Raw genomic sequence first — 20,020 nt, 5'->3', positions numbered from 1 at the left:
CGGGCGAGGCTGCGGCGCCGGCGGCTCAGCTCCGCCCCTCCTCGCCCCCTCCCTGCCGCCCCGGCTGCCGAGGCCGGGAGGGAGGGCCTGGCGCCCCGCCCGCCCGCAGCCGGCCACCAGTCGGCCGGTAGGTCCCGCCGCGTGAAGATCCCGCTGAGCCGAGCGCGCGCCGAGCCGTCGCGGCCCCTCTGCAGGTGCCTGAGAGACGGCGGGTCCGAGCCTTCGGGTCGCGCACTCGCCCCCGCGCGCCTCAGGGCGGCCGGCGCCAGCATGAACCGCAGCCACCGGCACGCGGCGGGCAGCGGCTGCCCGGGCACCATGGAGGTGAAGAGCAAGGTGCGCGGCCGGGCCGGAGGGCAGGGCGCGGGGGGCGAATGCAGGCTGGGGGCGGCCGGGGGTGGGGGGAGAAACGAGGCCCGGCTGGGGGTGGCCGGGGAATGGGGGTGGTGAGGCCCGGCTGGGGGTGGCCGAGGGGGGGTTCGAGGCCCGGCTGGGGGCGGCCGGGGCGGGGGGGGCGAGGCCCTGCCGGGGCGGGGGTTGAGGCCCGGCTGGGGGCGGCCAGGGAGTTGGGGGCGCGAGGCCCGGTTTGGGGCGGCTGGGTTGGGGGGGCACGAGGCCCGGCTGGGGGCGGCCGGGGGACGAGGATCGGCTCGGGGCCGGCCCGGGGTGGGGGCTGAGGGCCCGCTGAGCGGCGGCCGGTGGTGGGGCGCGAGGCCCCGCTGAGCGGAGACCGGGACGGGGCGGCCGGAGGCGGGGACCGTGGCGTGCGGGGCTGGAGCTTTTGCAGTGGGCGATGGTGGGGAGGGCCGGGCCGGGAATCGGGGACGGCCCCTGGCCCGGTGGAGACCCAGTGGAGCATCTCACGTCGTTCTTGTTCGGGGATGGAAGGGCTGAGGCCAACGCGAGGGTGGGAGAATTGTGCGAGCAGGGCGGCTCGGGAAGTTCGGGGTGTTCCACCTCCTGGACCAGGAGCAGAAGGTGGGGAGCAGCCCGTCGCCGTGTCACCCCTTCCTCGTGGTCCAGGATGCGTGGGGTGGCGTAGGAGAGAGCCCAGTCATCCATAGGCGCCTTTTAAAGTTAGCTTGATTCCTGCTCGGAATTTTTCTAGTACTGCTTTGGTACGCATTTAATCCTTAAAATTAGCACTATCACCTTGCTTTTGAGTAGCATTTTACAGTCTGAGTCTGGATGCTCTTTTCATTCCATGGTGCTCCCTTTTAACATCAAGTGCTTTCACCTTTGACCAACGGTATGCCAGTCTGGTGATAATTACTTGGGTTTCAACCGAATTCCTAAATTGCAAGGCCCAGGAAGCAGAGTAGTCTGCAGGGATTAGTTAGGGAATGCTTTCCAAAGCAGGTTTTGAACTGGAATTTAAGGTGATCCGCCGTTGTAGGAGCGTTTCAGCAAGTATTTGATGAATTGAAGAGCCAGAGAGAGTTTGGATAATCACGTTTGAATCACCTTTTACAGATGAGAAGCTGGATAGCTTTTAAGCACTACAAAAATCAGAATTCTGTCTGAGCCCTGAGAACAAAGTTGAGAAAACCAAAGTACTCAAAATAGTAGGATAAAAATAAAAGCATATCAACTTCAAAAATAATGATGCATCATTGAATATAAGACTGCTGAGGGAGAATGCAAAATCGAGGAGTGATTTGAGTGAAGTACTTAAGAATAAGGAAAGCTTCCTGGAGCCCGTGGGTAGAATGTTTTTATTGTCTGGGGTTGATAAGCCACGTTCTGAAAGTAGGTGGAACCGAGAATCACATTTTTAAACTTTGTGTGTTAAGAACTCATGTATTAGGATAGGGATTAGTCTTAGAAACCACTCTTAATAAGAATAGAAATCTAATTAGAGCAGTTTAAGGACTGTTCTTCCCTGGGTCCTCTTTGGAATTGCTGCAGCAGTTGGCTTGGAGTGTTTTGCTGGAACTAAAAGTTAAGTTAAGGTGACTCAGAATACTTAGAGCTTTTCCTCTTCCGTCTGAGCTGCTGCTGGTGGCCCCAGCTCACTGGTTGGAACTTCTGGTGGCGGTTCTGTTATGAATCTGGCTTGGGTTTGTGGGACTTGAGGTTAAGGATAGAAAAACACTTCTGATAGTGCATAATCTTAAAATAGTTTGTGGTCTTAATCTTGGTAGCAAATTTTTAACTTTTTATTATTGGAAAAAGTGAGTAGGGTTGTGACAGTGCTCCATCTAGGTGCACTGATACTTGTTGTCAAGTAGTACTCTTCTTAGTACTAGGAAGGGTTGAGCACCGGTGAATGGACTCTCAGGCCTTTGGCCCTTCTGCCAGCCAATTTGTGACTCTTTCACATATTTGTGTCCAAACCGTATGTTGTGTGTTTGATCACTGCCATAATGCATTTTTAGTGTACCATGTCTCTTTAATAGAGCATGCATTGAGTGCAGTGTGGGCCCAGTATTTTTCTGGATAAATAGGCACAGCAGAGCGCCTGTTTCTAGTGTGAATAAAACGTGTATTAAGGTTTGTACAAAGAACCTTATATATAAAACATGTATGGTTAAGGTTACTACATTTGCTGTTTTTGGGTGCATGGGCTGGAAACCTAACATGGGTCTCCCACATGGCAGGCGAGCATTCTACCACTGACCCACCTGTGTACCCTAAGACATTTATTTTTAATGTATTGAATAAAGCATTTGTCATCTAAGCCACATACAGTATTTGGATAGGTTTTCTTCAGCATAGAAATCAGTAGTATCAACTTTATTATCTTTGCTCATACAAGGGAAAATTGTACTGATAATAGAAATAATGGATAATGCGAATGTGCTTGCAGTTAAATTGGTGATACCAGCCACCATGTGATTCTTCTTTGGTAACTGATTTATCTTCCTAATTGTTTCTCCAGAGTTGGAAAAGTTCTTAATCAGTAATCAACGCGGTGACCTTTAATAACCTTGAAACAGTCTTTGAGCCATAAAACTTCCTAATTGCTCTTCATTGGGAAATAGAATATTAGAATTAAGTTTACCTTTGCAAAATGTACCCACTGATGGTGGGGTCGGGGGAGTCCGCTCGCATTCTGGACAGCCAGTACAGGGTGGGCCTGGCTGCAGAACGTTGTACATGGTTCCGCTTGTGAATCATTCCTCTGGATAATTGTTGAGCAGGTCTTAATTTTATCTCTTTTAGTATTTTTCTTCGTGTAGTAAAAACTTCTTTTAATCTTATTGTTTGTTGCAAGAATCACAAGTGTCTTCTTTTTCCTGCCAACATTTGCAAAAGGGCACAGCTGTTGTGAAGCCAGACAGTTTTCCTTTGATTTTGTCATACATTCAAATGGGAGAAAAAATGTTGAGCAAAGAATTTTCATCCAAAAGTTTTAGCAAAAACGTTGAAGCTGTAACATAATTATTAGGCATTATTCCCATTCATAATACATCGGAGGAAGTGGTAAATCCTGTGGATGAATCAGCACTAGCAATATTATGTTGTGATACCAGAATAAAGAAAATGGAGCAGAAACTATGACTTTTGATAACATCATAAGACTAACTCTGATATGAAGGGTGTTCCCAAGTTTTTATTTACCATGAAATGTGAAGGTGTGACTGAACTTTTTGAGAGCCTTAGGTATGAGTCACCTTATTTTCTTGACAAATGTTAAGTGTTTGCTTCAGGAGTGTGTTTTGGAAACTTTATTTATTAGAGGTAATAGGTAGTTTTGGTGAGTTTGGACTTTAATTTAAAACCACTGATTAATGTGGGTAATAAGGAAGGCAGCTGAATTTCTTAGATCTAGCAAAAGCAGTGAATCCAGATACACCACTGGGACCTTGGGAAAATGAATTGACACATTTGTAAACAGCTCAAATTATTATGATAGGGGCTTTCTCTGCATGATACTTAAGATGCCGTCTCCGTGGCACATTTTTTTTACTCAGTGGCCAGACACATTTGGGAAACGTTTGTTTAAATAGAAAAACCCCGCCTGGGATTTAACCAAACCTTTCGTTATGCTGATCTCTGCAGTAACTTAGAGAGCAATTGATAGTAATGTAGCGTTTCCCAAACTTCTGTGACTGGGATACTTTTTCAGAACGGCTGATGAACTTCTCCTTGGTTTCCACATTGGAGGAAATGTCTTGCTAGTCCATAGTAAGTTAGGTCCTGTTTATTATGGACTAGACGCAGTCCTTAGTGTTGGGTAAGAACCACTTTAGTGATTGGGCATTTGGAGAGCAGAAAAGGGACAGAGATCCGAAATCAGAACTGTGAGAATGAAGATAGTCATCCTCCCTATTTTTGTGATCCCTTAATGCCTCTCTGATGTAATTATTCTCTTTACCCACTAATTGGCGAGCTTGTGGAGCAGCCTGAGTTGTTCAGTCTCTAGGGCCTAGCACTGTGCCAAGCACATAAACATTTATGGCATTAATTGTTAATAACAATTGTAGGGCATATATTTTATGTATTAATAAAGCTTCTTTTTCAGCATTAACGTAGGAAAGATGCTTCTTATCTCTAGACCTATTTCTCACACAGTATATCTTCATTTCTTTAGTACCTTATGCTGAGGAACTCAGGGTACTTTCTGTGTATTTCTATTAATCCTCACCACAGCCTGTGAAATCATGGTTCCTTTCCTGGGGCAGGAGCTTAGGTGACCAAAATAGAGATGCGGGCATATCCTTCCATGGTGCCCCATGAGTCTGGTTTGCAGACAGGGTTTGAGCTGAGTCACTTGCCAGTCCTGGGCAAGGCATGGGGACTCCAGGGATTGACTGGGCCTGCACCTCTCTAGAAAGGATGCCCTCTGGAGACACTGTAGTGAGGAGACGCATTCCTGGGCCTTTCTTAGGCAATTTTACTTCCAGATAGTGGGGGTCTGACAATGGACAATATCACAGGAAGTAAGTCTTCTTTATTAAGGGAAGAACTCGCTATGTTAATTTTTCTAATGCATGCATTTTTAAATTGGGTCCTTCTGTTACCTATGTCTTTAACTTTTTAAATTGTATAATGTGACATATACAAAGCAAAGAAAGAAAAAGCAATAGTTTTCAAAGCACTCTTCAACAAGTAGTTATAGGACAGATCCCAGTTTGTCATGGGCTACCATACCATCATCTCAGATTTTTCCTTCTAGCTTCTCCAGAAAATTGAAGACTAGAAGGAATATATATGTATTTTATCATCGCAATCAACATTTGTGTGTGTGTGAAAAATAACATATATACAAAAAGCAATGGATTTCAAAGCACAGCACAACAATTAGTTGTAGAACAGATTTCAGAGTTTGGTATGGGTTACAATTCCACAATTTTAGATTTTTATTTCTAGCTGCTCTAAGATACAGGAGACTAAAAGAAATATCAATATAATGATTCAGCAGTCCTACTCATTTGTTAAACCCTGTCTTTGTGTGACTCCACCATCATCTTTGGTCTTTCTCCCACTCTTTAGGGATATTTGGGCTATGTCCATTCTAACTTTTTCGTATTGGAAGGGTCTGTTCATAATATGGGGTAGGAAGATTGAACTAGCTGATGTTCTAGAGAGACTGGCACCTCTAGGTTTCAGGTTTTGTCTGGTTCGGGGACCCACTGGAGGTTGTAGGTTTCTGGAAAGTTACTCTAGGTAATGGAACCTTTGCAGAATCTTTTGTAATACGCTAGGTATTCATTAGGATTGGCTGGAATGGTTTTGGTTGGGGTTTGGCAAGGTATGATAGTGACCTCTAGAGTAACCTCTCGACTCTATTTGAAATCTCTCAGCCACTGATACCTTATTTGTTACACTTCATTTCCCCCTTTTTACTTATGTTTTTTAAAAATTTAATGTGTTATATTTACAGTTTGGAGCTGAATTTCGTCGGTTTTCGCTGGAAAGATCAAAACCTGGAAAATTTGATGAATTTTATGGATTGCTGCAGCATGTTCATAAGATACCCAATGTTGACGTTTTAGTAGGCTACGCAGACATCCATGGAGACTTACTACCTATAAATAATGATGATAATTATCACAAAGCTGTTTCAACAGCCAACCCGCTGCTTAGGATTTTTATACAAAAGAAGGGTAAGTACCGCTGTTTAGAAAAATTGTTTTAGAAATAGTAGTTTGTTTTTCTATTGATAAGATACACAAATTTCTTCATCACAAACTTAGAATAAACATTTTGTGTGAATATTATGTTAACTAACCAGTAGGTTAAACATTTGTGTGTTTTTTGGTCTAATTAATGTTTTCTCTAAAGTGCATATTAGAAAATGTGTGTTATTATCCTTTTATAGTCTTGAAAATTAGGAATTTATTGAATCTTCACTTCACTGAGTGAATTTTTGTCTGTTTAGAGAGATGTGGAAGGGGTATGACTTTGGAGTCAGAAGAGCATTCTCGTCTTGTTTTATAGCACTTTCAGGTGCTGTATTTACTGTTTAATAGGCACATGAAGGACTGTAATCCTACTGAGGCTCAGGGTCTTTATCAGTAGAGTGAGTGTAACACCTCCTAAGATTACTCTAACAATTAAATGAGCCAAGTACAGTGCCCTGGCATGTAGTCAGCACCAAGTAAATGTTTTCTTTTCCCTCCCTTCTAGAATATTTCCCACAGAAATACATAAAATTAGTTAAATTATCTGAAAGTTTTAGATAGCAAGATATTATTTTGGAGGGATGTAAACTTTGAATTAGTCTTACAAAAGGACATTTGAAATAACTACTGTATTTGACAAGAATTTTCAAATGTGTTTTGAACCTAAGTATTTTGTAGCTTGTGAGCTGCCTCCCAGTGTGTGAGTGCGTGTGTTGTGTGCGCATGAGTCTGAAGATGGGCAGCAGGGCAGGAATCATTACGGTGTGTGCCATTTATTCTTTCTCTTTGGTAAGTGAAGTTTGGGAAGCCAGAAGAGATCAGGGAGCCTAGGCCTTGCTGTGTTTGTAAACCAACCCAGAAAGAAGCTTGTGAAAACTCAACTGGCTTGAAGGTGAAACTATTTCCAATCAGTTGATAAGCATTTGGCCACTCCCAGGGCTTTGAAATTCCACCTTCTTATGTATCTTTGCTTTTCTGGGTTTGGAGGAACTAAAGTCCACCAACAAAATAAACCTGTAAGACTAATGTCTGTGTCTATTTTATTTACAAAGTGCTTTCACACGCAAAAATTTCTCAAAGACCTCTGAGTTGGATCTCATGGTATTTAATAGGGTCGCGATATAATTAGAGTATACCACTTTAAGAAGGTTAATTTGGCTGTTAAGATTGAATTGGAGTGGGCAGCAGTGTATAGTAGGAAGCAGGGAGCATGTGGAGAAGAGACTGGTTGAGAAGTTGCTAATGTAGGTTAGGTGAAGAAAGTAGCAGTGTGAGCATTTGAAATATAGGAAATGTTTGAGAGCCACAGCCCTCGTGCTGAATGGGACAGTGATGAGGGGAGTTTTAAGTTTTGACTCATGGCTGGGACAGTGCTGTAAACAAGCATAATTTGAGAGCAGGATGGATTTGGGAAAGGAAATTATGGATTTCATCTTGGAACACATAAGAGACTGGTGAGTTGAATATGTCGTGCAGGAAACTAGAAATGGTTGACTGAAGCTTAGGATAGATTTGGGATGGAAGTTTGTAGACTAGTGAGAGAGAGATTCAAGAGTGTGCAGCAAAGTGATGGTTGAAATTGCGGGAGTAGACATACGGTAAGGTGAAATATAGACCCAGCAGAGCACCTTGGAAAGCTACATAGGAAAGGAAGAATGTCCATACAGGCGGAAGAAGGACAAGACTTTTGAGTGGAACTTGTCATTTTAAGCACATAATCGTTGTTGGGGAAAAAAAGTTAAATAATTATGGTTGAATAATAGGCCTTTAGCAATCACTTGTAATTTTCATCAATAATTTAGTTGCTGTCTGGAATGGTTATTCAAGTGTAATACGACTAGATTTAAACAGTCATTTGAAAAATCTTATTGATTATTCCCTTTGTTAGCAAGATGACAGGAGTTGGAATGTACTACCACGTGTTTTTGTTAACAGAACTGTAGGACTTGCGTGATCATGGAATTAGTCCTCGCGTCTTTGAAGAGTGGATCTGACATCTGCTGTTTCTTTTATTAATTTTTTATTTATTGAGTGCTATAAAATTGGAGTTAGAAGCTTTTCCTATATTTTTATTGAGGCTTTTGAACGTTTTTGTTTTGGTATAAAAATATGTTCAAATGTGAATAGAAGTGGTAACACTTCTAGTGCCATTAAAATTTGATTTAGCCCTCAGAATTTGATTTAGAGATGAGTAGTCCATTCAGTAGATAGATTTTAGTTTTTAAAAAACGTAAATTCAATGCAGATATGACTTCAGCATAGAATGAGAGCAAGTTAGTTCAATTCATTCCTGCTTAACCCCTCTGCTGGCTTCCCCATTGCAGCCAGAAGAAAATCTTCCCTGCTGTGAGCGTCCCACCCTCCTCTTCTTCCGTCCTCACAGCCACCGTGTTGGCTTTCTTTCTGGCCCTTGCCTTTGGTGAGGTTGTTGCTGTGTCCATGCTTGTGCACTTATTTTTCCCAAGAAACTTTCCCTCCAGGCCCTCCCTTGACTGCATCCGCACCCTTCAGATCTCATTTCACGAAGTAACAACTTTCTCAGATGGTTTTCTCTTGACCCCCTAGCCAAAGCCTCGCACCCTCCCACCTTTACCAGATGATCCTCTGTCCACATGGAATTATCCCATTTACGGATTCTTTAACTTGTTTTATTGATGGTCTTAATTACCACTGTCCAGCACTAATCTGTAGCTGATTTATGCAGTAGCGTGCTGTTCGTGTTGATACTTTTTTCTTATGACAGCTCAGCAGATGTTGAGTAGAGAGATGATTCTCTATGGTCCTTAATGGACATAAAGTTCAGGAAACTAATACAAAGCTTGGCATTAGCTGTAGTTACATTTTACAGTTTAATCATGACATAGTTTCTGTTTTCTTGGCTTATTGAATTCCAGTTAAGGGATCAGCAGGGCAGCAGCTACACTTGATAAGACCACCAAGTGATTTGTTAAAAACAGATTGCATGATTTAAAGCCATGTGATCATTTAAAATCTGATATACTTGACCAAATAAAATTTAAGTGAAAATTCATGATTGAGTGGGTAAACTACTTTATAGTCTGAATTGGAAGATTGTATTGTGTTGCATATCTTCAAAAGTTCTCTCTTTTATTATAACTTATTGTTAGAAGAAAAACCCCATACTCTGTTGGTATGTGGAGCCTATTATTGTAGAAGTAAAAACAAAAACTACCCGATATCTTAAAGGGCAGTAGATCAGAATGGCAGCAAGAATAGTGGGATGGCGGGGAGGCCAGAAACACACACAGGGATTCGCGAGTCCTGAGCAGCATTGGAGGTGGGCAAAGCCATTCCATTCTGAAGGCTGGGTATTGCTGCATTGGGGACAGCCGAACAGGCACTGGCATGGGACCAAAGCACTGACAAGATAGCCATTTTTACAGAGTTGGCTCAAGTGTGAGTTGGAGTGACTGCATGTCACAAAATAAAAACTTGATATCTTAAAAGTTACTTTCACAAAGAAGGATTTCTAGGTCTTTGGTCACTCCTACCCCCTATTGGAGTTAGAGTATACTAATTGGGAGAGAGAAGAGAAGGTACAGAATAGAGTGTTCCCTATTGTTTAGATTGTTATTGTGTATACAAAACAGGTTTAGAAAATCTGCTTGCACCTATGAAAAATTCCCAGGTCATTCCTGTAGATTTGAAATACAGCCAGGAAAATGTATATTACATTTAAAAACTTCCAGCCAGTCAAGATGAGCACAAGCTTCTCGTCAGATCTAATCAGAATATCTACACCAGAACTTTTTCCTACATCATGATCTGTTTTTGTCGGACATGCATCTTAGATTTATCAAAGGAGTTTGTTGGAAACGCGTGGACCTTGCTTAAAACGTGGTCTCACTAAGGGGATGGCCCTGGGCCGCCTGTGACTGGGCACTGCCCTCACCTCTTAGACCTTCCTATGCATTGGTCATTATTTTGTAGGCATACATTAAAGTTACATTTTAGCAAATCAGGGTTTAACTTCAAAATAGTATAAGGGATATACATTTCAATAGTAAATTATAAAAAGTAGTTTTTAACAAAAGTATGGCCCCAAATATAACATTTTTAAGAGAACAAGAAATTGTGGAGTAATATCTCAAAATATGACACAAGTTGCTTGTGGCAGAAACTTGGGTGTCAGCTTTGACACACACCTGTTTTTCAGTTGGTCGTCACATCTATTAAACTGCCCCTAATTATCTTTCACATTTCTTTCCCCATTTCCGCTGCCTCTGCTTCCGGCCAGGTAGCACCCTGACCCTGCCGCTGTCCCCTGTGGCCCTCCTCTGTCCCCTGTCGTGCTCGTGGGCCTGCGTTTTGTGAACAGGCAGGTGAGATTGCCATCACACTCCTGTTCACGGTCCCGGGTCCTCCTGCTGCCCCTCGGCCAGAGCCTCGGACCCTAACCCACCTGAAGGGTCTCTGCCTCCAACTTGGCTGTCCACTTCCTTTTCCACCTTCCACTGCACCCTCCACTCTGGTTGTATTGGGCTTCTGCATATTTACTCTGCCTTGTACCTGGGATGTTCTCCCCTCTCTCACCTCGCTGACTCCTGTCCCCTTCTCTTCCAGTCTCAGCATGAACCTCCCTTTCCTCAAGGTTGACCCTAACCCTGCAAGCCAGGTTATGTCTCCATGTGTGCTCCCACAGCAGTGCACACGGCTCTCCTTGGCCCCACTGTAATAGCGTAAGTATTGGGGATTATCTGTTAGTTGCCATCTTCTCTTTCGGACTCTAAGCACCATGAGAAGCAGACACTGTGTCTCTTTTGTCCCCTGAGTCTGTGGCACAGAGTACAATGCCTGGCACATAGCAGGTGTCCATTCAGTGTTTAGCAATTGATTTTTCTTGTAACAGGAAATGAAGGGGTCTGCAAAATTTGTTGCTTTAAGTGACATTTAGCCCTTGTAAGGTTGCCTAATCTGTTTAACCATTTTGAATTAGAACACATCCTTGGGCCAGATCCAGCCTGCTAGCTATTTTTATAAATAAAGTTTTATTGGAAAACATGTAGGTCATTTGTTAGTGTGTGGCTCATGCCGTATTGTCTGGCCGCCTGGCGCAGAGATTGGTCTGCAGTGCCTGAAATAGTCACTGTCTGGCTCTCGACCCAAGAAGCTTATCAACCTTTGGATTGAAATGTTAAAAAAAAAATTATTTCATTTGTCCCTGTCTTTCTGCTGAACTTCAGCTGGAACGTAATCTTTAACTTTCTTGATGACTCTGTCATGAAGTGTTTTATTACTGTACAGGAATGCTTATGTGGTTTATAAAAAAGCTGGGTTTTTTTTCTCAGATTTGCTTTTTTTTTTTTTAACTTGTATCTCTTGTCAGACCCTCACCCTGGTCTGAACTTGTGACTTATGACCCTCTGTGAGCTAAGAAATAAGGTAACCATACGTTCAGAATTAACGTTTCATGGGTAAGAGGGTTAGAGGGAGAGCCTGTAGGGCTCCTGTGAGAGCAGAGCAGAGTTTGTTTGTATGTGTGTAAGGGAGTGAGACGTCGAAACTGGCTGCTCAGAGGCCTTTTAGGTGTGTCCTTGTCTGTTCTAATTAGCTGAGATGTTAGCCGAGGGACAGACTTGGGCTAAGTGGGTACTGTTGTGCCAGCCTACATCACACACTGCTTATGCATGATAAGCCTGGACCTCTAGGAGGGCAAGGTTCCTACGCGTCGCTCCTCAGACTTCAAATCTTGCTCTGCGTTTAGTGCTCTGGTGTAGGGACTCGGGTAGAAAGTCAGCCTGGTGCCCTGTGGACATCAGCCTTTACACTTTGCACTAGTACCCTGTACTCTGGCTTTCTGCCAAAATATTTTTTCCCCAGTGCCTGGAAACTGATTAGCTAGATGGGAGAACAAAGGTGCCTTTGTACTGGGGCATGTTGCTTTTGGGAAGTTAGCACAGAGCATTCAAACTGAGTCTGGATGCTTTGCCAAATTATGCAGATTTAGGGTTTCCCATGAGTAGGTATGTAGACAACTTAATTTTGTTCCAGTTTGTATGGCCCGCAATTTCCTTTATAGATATTATATAGGCTTTCATTATGAATTGCTTTAAAATGAAAATATATAATTGAGATAACATTCCATAGAAGACTCTTCTTGATAGTTTCAGATAAAATTTTACCAGAAACATTCTTACATCAATGAATTTATTTTTAAAGCCAAATTATAGATAAAGTTCTGTCTCTTTAAGAACACAGTGTAAACACTTTATAAATGAACACAAAAGCATGGGGGGACAAAAAAAATCTCCTCCTCTTGTGTGCTGATCTGATACTAGTATTTGAAGAGTGTTGAAGCAGCATAAGAAAGAACCCTGATGCTCTCCAGACTTACCCACTGGACATGCCACCCTCGCTGGGGACTCTTGGAAGGATAGGCCTAGTAAAGTGAAGGTGATAATAGTTTTCCAGTGGGAGGGTGTGAGGATGAAACAGGAGATAAATTGTCGCACTGTGCAAACCAAGGTGATGATACTAGTGTCGTTTATAGCAGTAACTGAGACGAACTAGGTGTTTTTGGTGGGCCTTTTGTCTCTTATTCTCATTGACAAGCTTTTAAGTTCTGAATCTTTAGTTTTCCATTTTTATCAATGTCTGCAACTGAAGTAGGGGAAAACTTGTTTAAACAAATTAATGTTTAGCATTCTGTCCCCATTCCAGTTATTTTTTTGTATGTGGTGGTGGGGTGTATGTGTCACATTTCATTCTTTTTCATATGAATTCTATCCCGTTATTGCAGCACCATTTGTTGAAAAAGAATTTATTTTTTATTTTTTTGAGTGCTTGGGCCAGGAATTGTTCTGTCTGGCAGGCAGGATTTCTACCACAGAATTACCTGTGCCCACCCCCCCGCCATTCCAATTATTTTTTTAAATGTAATTTTATATTTTGTTCCAGCTATTAATTTCATTTCCTAACTCTCATTCTCTGATTAGGTTTTTTGTTTGTAGGCTGTCTTCCCTTAACCACGTGATTTAACTATATCTGGTTTTAGGTATCCTGTTGTCCCTTAGTTTACATGAGAGGTTATAAATTGGTTGCTTGAGGAACGAATTCAGCTCCTGGATGTGTTATTTGGCCCAAACAGAAATTTTTGTTTAGTTGCTTTTTAAACTAGGTGTCAGCATTTAAAAATGGGAAGTTTTACCTAAAAATGTAGCTTTCTGGTATCTTTTGAAAATGGATTTGGCCACCCAGATTCCTATAGTCCTGGAAAGCCTGCCTAGAGTTGAGCAGCTGTGCCATTTAAATGGGGTGTCAGGTCTGCAGTTAGCCAGAGCCCTTACACTCCCTTGGTCAGGGTCCTTGACATGCAGAGGGAATGCCATTGCACTGCTGGTGTTTTCCACAGTGTAGAAAGAATTAAAGTGGGGAAGCGAAAGATCAAGGACTCCCCCAGAAACCTGAGGGGGGAGGCGTTTGTGAACATAAAGACCGAAGTTCTTAAGTATTTGGTGTACATCAGGTTCACTCAATGACACTCTGCCCTGCCCCTAATAATTATTTGAGTTTGTCTATTCATTTACCTTGGAAATCAGAAGTGTGCCATTTTATGTCATTGAGTTGAATATACTAAACATGCAAATTGGAAGTATTTTAAACAAGTAAAGGAAAAGTACATTTTAAGTAGCTTGTCAAAAATGATGGTTAATCTAGTAGCTATGTTTCTTGAAGATGATTGTGTAAAGATATACCTTTCACAGTGTGACTGTGATTGTGAAAACCTTGTGTCTGATGCTCCTTTTATCTACCTTATCAACAAACGAGTAAAACAAATGGAATAAAAATAAATAATAGGGGGAACAAATCTTAAAATAAATTTAGGTTGAAATGCTACTGATCAATGAAAGGGAGGGGTAAGGGGTATGGAGTGTGTGGATTTTTTTCTGTTGTCTTTTTATTTTTTCTGAATTGATGCAAATGTTCTAAGAAATGATCATGATGATGAATATGCAACTATGTGATAATATTGTGAATTACTGATTATGTATGTAGAATGAAATGATCAAAAGTTAAGAGTGTTTGCATTTGTTGTTATATTAAAAAAAAATTAAAAAGATGGTTCAAAGTGCATTTGCAGAATATAACAGTATTTCATCTGTCATGTTGAATGTTGTTTGGTTTATTTGTTTCCAGGAAAGGTAACAATCATAGCTTTTTTCTGCTAGGAAGTTCTATACTAGAGTAATTGAAATATACATTCAAACCTATTTTTATTGTCTTCCATAGTAAGAAATCTGTTTTGTCATGTAACGAGTGGTTATTGCATGCTGAAAATAAAGCAGTGAACACGGTGGTTAATGATCACTCTGAATTCTGGTTTTTACTTTGATATTTTATCTGAAGCAAACTGCTGGCTGTGTCATATTAGTATCATCTATTAAGTGCAATAAAATTATTTAAGTTACAGGTAAAAGCTACATTAAAATAAGGCATCAGTAAGGCATTCTCGTTGTTGGGGTGGGGGGAGCTCAAGGAATATTTCTGAAGCAGAGATAACCCTCAGCTTCTTCATCCCACTTTCCTCTCTAATGTTAACAGGTTTTTTTTTTGCATTTTTCAAATCTTTTTAAACTTTTATTGTGTTTTCAATGTGTAGTTATTGTGTAGTCCTACCATTTATACTTTATTAGAGGCAAGTGCCTATTACTGTTCTTCTAGACATTTTAAATTTAATAGTCATTGAGCTTTATCAGATTTAACTTCAGTATTTGGTAGCTTTGTGGCGTGTCCCTGAGAGGGCCACCTAGTGGCTGTGCCGGCATAGCGCATCATTGCTGAGGACGGAGCAGGCGCCCAGTGGAGTGGAGTGAGCCGGTAACTCACTCACCCTCCGCATACAGTTGAGTTGCCCTTTGCGTACAGATTCAGTGCAGATGAGTGGGTATTTTACAGCACTTCTGTAATTATTTTATTTTATTTTTAAACAGAAGAAGCAGACTACAGTGCCTTTGGTACGGACACACTAATAAAGAAGAAGAATGTTTTAACCAATGTACTGCGTCCTGACAACCATAGGAAAAAGCCACATATAGTCATTAGTTTGCCTCAAGACTTCAGACCTGTGTCTTCTATCATAGACGTGGATATTCTCCCAGAAACGCATCGCAGGGTTCGTCTTTATAAGTACGGCACTGAGAAGCCCCTGGGGTTCTACATCCGGGATGGCTCCAGTGTCAGGGTGACCCCGCACGGCTTGGAGAAGGTCCCGGGCATCTTCATCTCCAGACTGGTCCCGGGAGGCCTGGCCCAGGGCACAGGACTGCTCGCTGTCAACGACGAGGTCCTGGAGGTCAATGGCATAGAGGTTTCAGGGAAGAGCCTTGATCAGGTCACAGACATGATGATCGCAAACAGCCGCAACCTCATCATCACGGTGAGGCCAGCAAACCAGAGGAATAATGTCGTGAGGAACAGCCGGACGTCCGGCAGCTCCGGCCAGTCTCTTGATAACAGCCTTCTTGGCTGTCCTCAGCAGCTGGAGCCGAGCTTCGAGCCCGAGGACGAGGACAGTGATGAAGAGGACGTTATCATTGAGGATAACGGGGTACCACGGCAGATTCCCAGAGCCGTGCCCACGCCTGAGAGTCTGGAACCAACACAAGTGGAGCTCGTCTTCGAGTCCGAACCGAATGGTTTCATTCCTTCTAATGAGGTTAACATGGCACCCGTAGCAAGTGGCACAAACACAGAATTTGAAACATGTGCTTCAGATCAAAAACTCTTAGAAGAAGATGGAACAGTCATAACGTTATAAAGCCATTCTCTGAATGTTTTGTGAGTGAGGATGCCGCAGGGGTTTGTAAATTTGACTGGTTTAAAGCATATACCTCTGAACCCAGGACCTGAAATAGGCATGAGGAAAAATTATTGCAAGCTTAAAATGTTAGTAAAACAGTTGTTTGATCATTGTTAATGTAAACTTTGGCTGGATCAGAGGTGAACTTGCGTCTAAAACAAAGGGGCCTTTGCTGATGATCTTATGTGCTTTTGCTATTTTGTCTGTGGAAAAGTGGATGTTAGAGCACACTTTCAGAACCATATGAGAGGACCAGATCATTTCTGTTTGAAGTGATTGCATATTTAACCTGCTGTGCAGAGCCTGGTTAATTTTTCCTGTAACTATTTTTTTAAAGCTCTAATGTGAAGAAGTCTGATTTTATCTCTTTTGGTACCCTGGGGACCTCAGCTCTTAGGTTCCCAGCATTTTATTTTGATTTCTTAATGTTTTACTGTTGTTGATTGTAACAAATTATTTTCTGCGATGCATTTGTTTTTCATTCCTAAGAAATCAAGCCAGTTGTCACATTATAAAGCATTGAAGCTATGTTCTTGAGTTATGAAACTCTTAACAGTTATTCAAGTTGGTGTTTGTCTATCTTATAGCTTAAAATTTACAAACTAATTCCACATAGGTTTAATTAATGTTTTAAAAAGCAATTCCACTGACACAGGTAATGTGGGAAGCTCTCCTTTAACCTGGTCTTGTTTTTACTCCCAACATTCCTTTTGCTTGTTTATGTCTCTGTGTGTGTGTTTTTATATTCAAGTCGTGTGAATTGTTTTGGATAAAAAAGAAAAAATGCACCCAAGCTAGGAGAATTGTACATGTAGGATAAACTTGTGCACTTTTTTTATACAAAAAATTTGGGTTGTCATTAATGGAATTTCTAGAAACACTGCCTACACTTTATGAGAAATGTGGTATTCACCTTTGACAGGTAGAGTTACCGCTATTAGTTTTGTGAGGCTATTTATTACTTTGCAATGCCTCCATTTAGAACAAGTTAAGAGTAAGGCTGCTAACTTTCATTCTTTGCCTGCTGTTTTGGTATGTGTCATTGTACAATGTGCACAAGGTCTACGGTATGCTTGTATATAGAACAGAATATTATAAAGTATATAAGTTCCCTCTGGCTTGTGGCTCTTTCTCCCAGAGTTATTTATTAATTAATTTTATGGTAGGACTAGTATGAATAGCTTTGTAGCGATTGTGTGCTATTCAAGCAATGAAGAATTCAATGACTCTGTTTTGAAGGATATTTCTCTATATGTTAAAAATATATGAAGTAAAGTCTTGATTAAATGAAGATCATTTGACTGACTCAAAATACATTTAAATGTATCTTGTTCACATTACCACTAAACATATTATCACTAAACTATTAACTGAATGCACAATATTATGTAATGCAGTCTAGTTTTTGTTGAATTCACTGAAGATATTCCATTTGTACACCACTGTCTTTAATGGCATTCCAGCTTTAACATTCTGTGAGTCTTATAAATTTGACTCTGGAACGGCAAAATAACATTAGTATGCAGAAAGTTTAATTTCATTTATAGTATAATTGGTGCAGGGGTTCAACATTTTAAGTAAAAATACTTTCACATGCTACCTCTCTCTTTTTCTTTTTTAAAAGAAGTTTTAACATAAAAAGTTTTCTCGAAAAAAATACTTTAGGGCTTGACTTTTTGTACCAATTTAAATTGTACTATACAAATTTATCTTGTGTGTATTCATGAAAATCAAAGCTGCTAGTACTTTTAATTATTCTGCTAAGAGTATGTCAGTGGGGTTTTCAGCTAGATCTCTGTCGTTTAAATTATTGGTGAAATAATTGATCTAGGCATATTGTAAAACCAATAGATTTTGGTTATACAATAAAACATCAATTCATTGGTAGTCTGAATCAATTATTTCATGTGCAGTTCAATAACAAAAATAATTTGGCCTCAGCTTAAAATCTTACAGAACTAAATGTCAAGCCTAACTGTGAATTTTGTTTTGTATCTTAAGTAAATTTATGATAATGTTCTCATGAGCTATTGACAAAGTATATGTACTTTTGTGAACTACAAATTTTCTAATTAAATTTTACATACTACAACATGATTTTTACATGAATGGTACTTTGTTTAAACTATCAAATGTCAGTATTTTACTACTATTTTATTATAAAATGCATTATCACTAAATGAACTGATTTTAAAGAATCAAATTAGCTTTAGTTGTATATTCTTTTTTACAAATAAAGATAGACTTGTATAAAGGCTACTTTCTTGTTTGAAAATATATGCAAATTTATCCAACAAATATTTACCAAGCACCATTTTATAGAGGGTAGGGAGGAAATTGCTTAGTTACAAGATCCTTGCTTCCTTTACTTTTTTTTTAAAGCAGTTTTATTGGAATGTCATACTATCCATCTAAAGTGTTCATTCAGTTGCATTTAATATATTCACAGTTATGCATTCATCACTACAAAAAGAAAAACCCACACCCCCTAGCAGTCACCTCTTGGTCCTGCTAAGCACTGATGTAATGCTGTCTCTCAATTTATATTTACTTTTTATATAAATGAGATCATACAATATGTAGTACTTTGTGCCTGGTTTTTTCGTTTAGCATAATGTTATTTTTTTTTAATTAGAGAAATTGTAGGTCTACAGAAAAATCATGTAAAAAATACAATGTTCCCATATACCCCGTTGTTGACACGTTGCATCAGTTTGTGGAATCTTTATGACAGTTGATGAAAGAATATTAAACTATTGCTGTTAACTATAGTCCATAGTTTACACTAGGTGTATTTTCCCCATATACCACCGTATATTAACATGTTATAATTCATGAGAGAACATTCTTCTATTTGTACTATTAACACCAGTCCATCAGCCACACTAGGCTTCACTGTTCAGTCCCATGTTTTACCGTCTAACTTTCCTTCTGTTAACATAAACTACCTAAAACTTCCCCTTTCAACCACAGTCACAAATTCAGAGCTGTTAACTACATTCACAATAATGCGCCATCATCACCACTATCCATTTCCAAGTATTTACCACCCATCTAATTAGACAATTTGCACAAATTAAGCTCCGGCTTCCCATTTTCTACCCCCGTACTGTCCTTTGATAGCCTATACTCTAGATTCTAACTGTGAATTTGCTTATAATGAGTTCATGTCGGTGAGGCCATCTAATATTCTTTTGTGTCTGGCTAATTTAGTGTCCTCTAGGCTTGTTCCATGTTGTCCATTCACAGGACTTCACTCCTCACAGCCGAATAATCCGTTGTGTGTATGGACGTTTTGTTTTTCCACTCATCGCTTGATGGACACTTGGGTTGCTTCCAACTTTTGACCGTTGTGAATAATGCCGCTGTGAACATCAGTGTGCCTCCTTAACTTTTGATTGTTTAAAGACATACATGAATTTACTGCAATTATGAGCCTATGGCTATAGACTATAAGGTGTATTAAAATATATTTAGTTCTGATAGTGGAGACACATTATGCATTATATCCAACCAGAGTTATCTTTGAACATTATTCAAGATTATTTAAGATAAAATGAAACTACTGTGACAGTTTGCTGTCTTCTGAAACTCACATTCACATGATTATGCTTATTCCCATCCTAGATGGTATTGACTACATTATTGAATTAAATTTATACTGAAAATCTAAAAGGCCTAAGAAAAAGAACCCCTCTTTCTGAGCCATTTTGATCCCGAATTAGTTGCCCAAACGTTGGCTTAGTTGACCTCTGCACTAACCCTTCTGCCAGTCAGTTTGTAGGAAAATCTTTCTGACCACCCACCCCTCCTGTCTCAGTTTAAAAATAGATTGAAACTCCTCTAAGTACGAATTAGACACCACATACATATAATTATTATCCCTAATTGGTACAGACTGACTGCATACCATACTTGCTTTTTATCTCTGAAACGATAGTGTGGAACTAAAACTTCTCTTTAGCCCCCAACATGATCCTAATGCTGTTTGCCCCTTAAATCCCTGCTACTTCCAAGTTTCCAGTTTTGGGTAAGAATTGTTGACAAATTGGGATTTGAGGAAAAACTAAAGAAAAACAAGTCCTGGTTGTATGCCTTTAGGCGCTCAATTTAATGTTTAGCAACAACT

At 40.6% G+C, this 20,020-nt stretch overlaps 1 protein-coding gene across 1 annotated transcript; it reads left to right on the top strand.

Annotated features, from left to right (window-relative positions):
• Window positions 1-251: 251 nt before the first annotated feature.
• Window positions 252-20,020, top strand: PARD6B (par-6 family cell polarity regulator beta). Its single transcript, XM_077166679.1, has 3 exons — window positions 252-336; window positions 5,831-6,053; window positions 15,023-20,020. Exons 1-3 carry the CDS (start codon window positions 271-273, stop codon window positions 15,847-15,849), a joined length of 1,116 nt encoding a protein of 371 aa, XP_077022794.1. The 5' UTR covers window positions 252-270; the 3' UTR covers window positions 15,850-20,020.

This window comes from Tamandua tetradactyla, chromosome 1 (assembly GCF_023851605.1).
Source record: "Tamandua tetradactyla isolate mTamTet1 chromosome 1, mTamTet1.pri, whole genome shotgun sequence".
In the NCBI taxonomy this organism is placed as follows: Eukaryota; Metazoa; Chordata; class Mammalia; order Pilosa; family Myrmecophagidae; genus Tamandua; species Tamandua tetradactyla.
This window is presented reverse-complemented; position numbering and strand designations above follow the sequence as displayed.